The sequence below is a fragment of the Aedes albopictus genome, chromosome 2 (assembly GCF_035046485.1).
Source record: "Aedes albopictus strain Foshan chromosome 2, AalbF5, whole genome shotgun sequence".
NCBI lineage: Eukaryota > Metazoa > Arthropoda > Insecta > Diptera > Culicidae > Aedes > Aedes albopictus.
The window spans coordinates 450958499-450964772 of record NC_085137.1 but is presented as its reverse complement, the minus strand read 5'-3'; the positions used below and the strand labels follow the sequence as shown (position 1 = coordinate 450964772).

The 6274-nt window shown below is 40.0% G+C and overlaps 1 protein-coding gene across 2 annotated transcripts; it reads left to right on the top strand.

The window, feature by feature from the left end:
• The first annotated feature begins 1416 nt into the window (after positions 1–1416).
• Positions 1417–5628, top strand: LOC115254791 (uncharacterized). 2 transcript variants are annotated; one of them, XM_062853852.1, is made up of 3 exons: positions 1417–2397; positions 2459–3962; positions 4020–5628. In XM_062853852.1, the coding sequence occupies exons 2-3, from the start codon at positions 2603–2605 to the stop codon at positions 4523–4525; spliced, it is 1866 nt and encodes a 621-aa protein (XP_062709836.1). In that variant the 5' UTR covers positions 1417–2397; positions 2459–2602; the 3' UTR covers positions 4526–5628. The 2 variants fall into 2 exon arrangements, with proteins under 2 accessions (XP_062709836.1, XP_062709835.1); XM_062853851.1 differs by having other exon boundaries at positions 1417–3962.
• The last annotated feature ends 646 nt before the right edge of the window (positions 5629–6274 follow it).

Below are 6274 nucleotides of genomic sequence, written 5' to 3'. Positions count from 1 at the left end.
AAGCAGAAATTCACAATGGCTGTTGCGCTCTTTTCACATGTTGGTCTAGTAATAATATTATAACAGGCCCACCTTACCCGTAGCGGCCACTGCCGATATGTCCCTGCCCTGTATTCATTTGTCAATGGAATGGCAATTAGTCTCAACCGTGCCAGCACCAGCCAATGCTTATAATTGCTTATTACACGATTGAATCACGTCATAAATATGCGGCACATTTCTTTGCCAATTATCAACAGTCGCCCAAAATATCTGAACCTGTATCCAAAACATCATAACAACAACAGCAATAATGGTAGGATGAGGAGGGAGGCGAGCGTTGAAAGTTCCCAAATTATCTAATTCTGTACTTCTACATTGCCCTCGTTTGCGGTAGGTAAGTGTTGGATGCTATTTGTGGAATATCTTCGATCAAGGAACTGCTGCTGCAGCAGCAGCACCACGCTTAACTGCAATGGAATTTGTCAAAACACCGCAACACACCGCACCGGTAGAAAAAGTATCGCTTCAGGCAAATCAACCTCAAGAGGTGCGGAAAGGTACTTACAACTTTTTCTCTGTGTTTATATTCTTTAGATAGGGTCTTCGAGTACTGGTTGAAATAGAGAATGGTGAAATACGGTTTAATTACATGCAATTCGGTGTGGATGATCGAAAATTTTGATTAATTATAAGGTTAATACTTTGTCAACAGTGGACAGCCGCCTATGTTTCAGTACTTATTTGTGATGGTTATTATGTCAAACTTGAATAGACAAAGTACGAGTTTTTGCTGATTCATATAGTTAAGCATGTTCGATTATTTCTTCTCCCTGCCTAGTTGAACATACGCACGCGTGTTTCTCCACCGCAGTAGTGTGTCACTGTTTTTGCATTATGTAAGATTTGTTTGCATTTTCGGTTGGTTGCACTCCTCTTTTTAGGTGAATGGTATTTGATACATATGAAAATATTAAACAGTTCGTATCTATGTATAATCGAAAACTATGTATTTCGATGGGATCGATTGATACAGGGGAAATTTGTATACAGCATCTCCAGTTTTCACATGACCTTGACCGATACAAGTAGACGGTTGAGAGCAGCATCTTGCTTCAGCAATTCAGGTTTTCCCCGGAAAGTTGTTAAAACGTGACAAACCACGCGTCTGCAAGCGGACCATAACATTTCCTGCAGTTTCGTCGGCTACAGATCCCGTCAAGCATGAATCTCCACATATGCATTGAGTAGGTAGTTGATCGCGATTCGGTCCGGCAGGTTTGATTATTCGATGATGGAACGAGCAGGCAGCATATGTTCTGGTCTCGCAATGACTTATTCAATCGTGTATTGCTCTGCAATATTAAAATAAGATTTTGCCTAGAGGGGCCGGTCTGGTTGATGCACGGGTGACTAATTTGATGTTGCATTTCCGCTAGGGACGGTGTACCAGTTATCGCTATAGCACCAGTTATGGATATATAGATGTGAATTTGCAGAAAATAAAAACTTTCAAGCAATTTAATAGATATGTGAACATTACACATCAAGGAACAGACTTTACTTTACATTCATGATTGATATATTCCAGGTATAACGTTTGTTTCAAGTCCTAATTAGTTGTTTTATTTCTTCGGCTATTGCGGTGGATAATACCATACTGATTTGCTAACGCACACACCATTTTTCATTAACCTATTTGAGCTGATGAAAACTTTTGAACTGTATGAATTTTCCTCGAAGACATCTTAAGAAGCATAATCATTCATGGAAAATGTAAATTTAGTCAAATATCTTCCAAAACCCTGCTATGTTAACGTTTTACATACCTATAAAATAAAGCCACAGTGTTCCCTATTTCGCCACATGCGAAGTGGTGCAAAGCGAGCACAAAAAAAACATCAGAAGTAAGCCGCATCGAATGTAAACAGTCGATATTTTCATTGCGTGTCACAATCTGAGTGTTGTTTTTATTAATTCTGCTGGTTTGATCGTACAATCTGCTCAAGGTAAGCCAAATTTAGTATATTCTTTCAGTAAATTCTAACAATTCCCACTCTAGGATGGGCAAAATCACGAAGAGACGGGCAAGTATCAGTGCAAAAAAGCATACGGATGAGGCGATTCAAAAATGCATCTAGTACGTGAGATCCGGAAAGAAATCCATGTATGCAGCCTGCAAAATGCTGAAGCTTCCCATGTCCACCGTGCGATATCGGATGAGTGACCGATGGAAACAGAAGAACGTTTCTGGACCTCGATCCGTACTTACCCAGGAGGAGGAACAGAAGATGGTGATATGGCTAATTGGAATGCAGGAGCGTGGATTTCCGGTTACGCGAAGCACACTGAGATTCAAGGTTGCCGAGTTCCTATCATCCGATCCTCGGGAGACACCTTTCAAAAACAATCGCCCTGGTAAGTTTCGTATAACATGCCTCATAAGTAAAAACTTGTAGGTAACAAAATAACGTTTTAGGACGCAAGTGGTTTGCTGCATTTATGCGCCGTAATCCAGGGTTTTCGCTGCGGGCACCAGAAACTGTATCTTCGGCAAGTGCCCGAGTTAGCGAAGAAGACATCCGAGGTTGGTTTCAGCAAGGAATGGCTGGCGAAAAACGATATGCTCCACATTTTGGATTGCCCCGATCGTGTGTTCAATGGAGACGAGACATCCTTCTATCTACACCCAAAGACGAAAGAGGTGATTGCAAGAACCGGATCCAGGAACGTCTACGAGGTTGAGCAGGCAGTGGCAAAGCAAAATGTAACGGTTATGTTTGCTTTCGGTGCGTCCGGGACTGTTGTTCATCCCCACGTCATATTGTCAGGTAAACGGCTTCGGAAAGAGGTGGTAGCAGGATTTCCGGGCGCCTGGGGAGTAGGACTGAGTGAAAAGGGTTGGATGGATTTGGACAATTTCCGTAATTACGTCGAGAAGATCTTCTATCCGTATCTGGTTGAAAAAAATGTGGAGCTCCCAGTCATTTTTTTCGTCGACGGTCACTCATCTCATAAATCCGTGGAAGTAGCAGACCTTTGTCAATCCTTGGGAATAATACTTATTTCCCTTTATCCAAACACTACTCACATAACTCAACCCGCTGACGTTTCGGTGTTCAAGCCTCTTAAGGACGAATATAGACGACAAGCCGAATACTGGCGTTTGGCACATCCTGATGAAATTCTCACAGTAACACATTTCGGTGAAGTGCTGACTAAAACAGTTGCGCAGGGTATCAAAGCCAGCAGCATTCGAAATGGATTTCGAGTTTGCGGACTATTCCCATTCAATCCGGATAATGTCGATTACAGCAAGTGTATCGCGCGGAAGTGCAACAATTCCCGAGATTCCAGAGATCAATCGATAAACGATGCTCCTCAGGCACCGACTGAAATCGAGCCTGTGCAACTATCACAACCGGAATTGCTCATGACTACTGTTGTAGATCCCTCAATGATTAGTCCACTTGACTCTTCATCTGTGTCTCTTCAAACAGAAGAGCAGCATGTGTCTATACACATCAATAAAATCATTCAAGCAGTAGATATGATTGGTCCTCAGACGATGACAAAGATACAAGGTGATGTTGGCCTCCTCTCACGAGAGGAACGGACCATCCGATTCTTTTATCAAGAATTTGTACAACCATATGTGAGCATCTCAAATTGCGACAGGTTGGGTGGTGAAGATGTTAACACACTCAACACAACATCGAACACACTGACGCCGTCTACGGTTGGAGAATTAGCAGTGTTGGATGATGAAATCCTCATGTGCGCAATTGCGGAAACAAGCAACAATGATGGGAAAGAACCGGTTTTGGACACAATTGAGAATCTACGCCACGAAAATACTCCTATTGTCATTGAGGTACCAGGTGATACATCGAATCAGTCTTTCGACATACCGTGGGATACAGAGAATGTTATTTATTGTCAACTCAACAATGCATCTGATTCCAGTCCAGAGAATACTAAAGGTATGGTATTTTTTTTTTAATTTATATTATCTACATAAAACTCATATTCATTCACAGATGCAAACAGCGCTTTGGGCGAAGATCAATCCATGTGTCTCGTTGATTTCGAAGATGAACAACATCGTAAAAGCAATGAGAATGTCTTTGAAAAAGATCAAGATTTGTCTCCACTCCCAGAAACTGTTTTGAAGGATTCCAGCAACAAAACAAAACCTGGGTGTAAGCGCAGACTGTCCGAAGTTTTTAAGCTACCACCAACTCCACGTCGCAGTACGAAGCATCGCAAATATTCAATGAAGTTCTATCCGGTTTTAACAGCCAAGGAACGACTTGACGAAATACAGAAAAAGGAAGATGAAAAACAGGCCATCGCAAACCTCAAGCTAAAAAGAGCTAAGGATCGTGAGATGATCAAACAGCAACGCGAAGATCTTAAAAAGGCTAAGGCAGCTGAACGCGAACGCAAGAAGATAGAAAGAGAACAGAAAAAAGAACAGAAAAAGGAACTAACTAAGTCTAAGACTAAAGGAAAACGGGCAAAACAACCGAAACTTTTGATTTAATGATAATTTTGCTAAGATTGAGCGATTGTTTTTATGAATTTTAAATAAAAAAGCTCTACACCTCTTCAGTATTTTATTTTCTTGCATAATGAAAAAGGTCAATGGTAGCACTGTTAGTGTGCGATGTTCTACGTTTTGTGAAAATGATGGATTACCTGGGCGGGATAAAATATAATCCACTGTTTTGTAAGAATGTACATAGTGCTTTCAGATGTAGTTGCGCCCTTTTCCAATATTGGTGCGGAAACGAACTAAATATATTACTAGAACGTAAGTATTTTTTCATATAACTCAAACTTGATCTAAGGGTTATAATGGCATATATTAAATATGCTATCAATCATAGCTTACTGCTTATTTAATCACCAATCAACCAGTCTCCAGTTATCCTAGTGCATGAGGCGTTGGATCGCCAATCCGGAGACAATGGGTTAAAATTCCATCGGGTCTGAAATATTCTCGCCTTCTTGTTGGACATTGTTTATCACTGTGTTTGTCAAACAATATACAAAACCGTTCAATGACAGACAAAGTAAGCTTAATTAATAACTATGGAACTGTTCAGAGAACACTAACTTGAAGAAATACAGGTCCAGTTCCAATTGTAACGTAGATCCAGAAAGATTCAGAATTTCGTGACGATATATGAATGGTGTCTATGAAATATATCAGATGCCTATCAGTAATACACTTACACAACTTTTTTTTTAGTTTACCTTCAAATTTTAATATCATAATACGATTTTAATTACACCAAGATTATCAACGGTATATGTCATATTTTAAAACTGATTGCCTAAATTATTTTCCACTAAAAATTTTGATTAATTTGGGAAAAATATCTTTATATCCATAACTGGTACACATGTATGGCGAAATAAGGAACACTATAGCCATAACTGGTGCAAGGCAATGACATTTTGAAATTGAATTTAAGCGTTCAAATACTTGAAAACTGTACAGTTTTAGTATTCAATCTTCAAAAAAACTATTTGTTTTACCAGAAAAACACGTCGGTTATACATTTTGTGTCAAATTTGATACATAAATAATCATTCAACGGCGATGCAGCTCTAACTAGTGCGATAACTGGTACCATGACCCTATATGTGCAGGAGTAGTTGGAAAATAACAGCCAACACTGAATAATGCTTTGTTGGGTTCAAACCCACGGGCGAAATTGACTTTGAAGAATGTTCCAAAAGTGGTGTATTACACGTAGTATTTTTCATGCGATAAAACCCCCTTGAAGTGAGATAGAAATTCTCAGTTTTCATAAGAACCTTCTAATGTGCTAATGTTTAAATAATATCTAGTCCCTTTACATCTGAGACATGACCACATGAGTTGTATTCTAATATTTTGTACATTTTCAAGACATTAAGCTATAGCAAAAAGTGCCTAGAATAGGATCCTCTGTCCAAATTGTTATACACCCTATGTTGAATCAGTATATGATGCACCATTGCAGATTCTTATGCTTTTAGCACGCACACCTTCAGTCAGCGTCAGTCGTCTTAGTTGAGTCAGCCACCTACATCACAGGTGAACATTATTAGCACACCCCTTCTGGCCAGTAAACTGCAACCTGCTGGCAGCACAAGAATATTGTATCAAATTGAGCGTAAGCATCAGACATGCACCGTTCGTTCGTTCGTCTATGGGCTGTTCATAAACCACGTAGACTTTGCGGGGGGGAGGGGAGTCTGGCCAAAGTCTACGCTGCATACAAATTTTCAAATTTTGTAT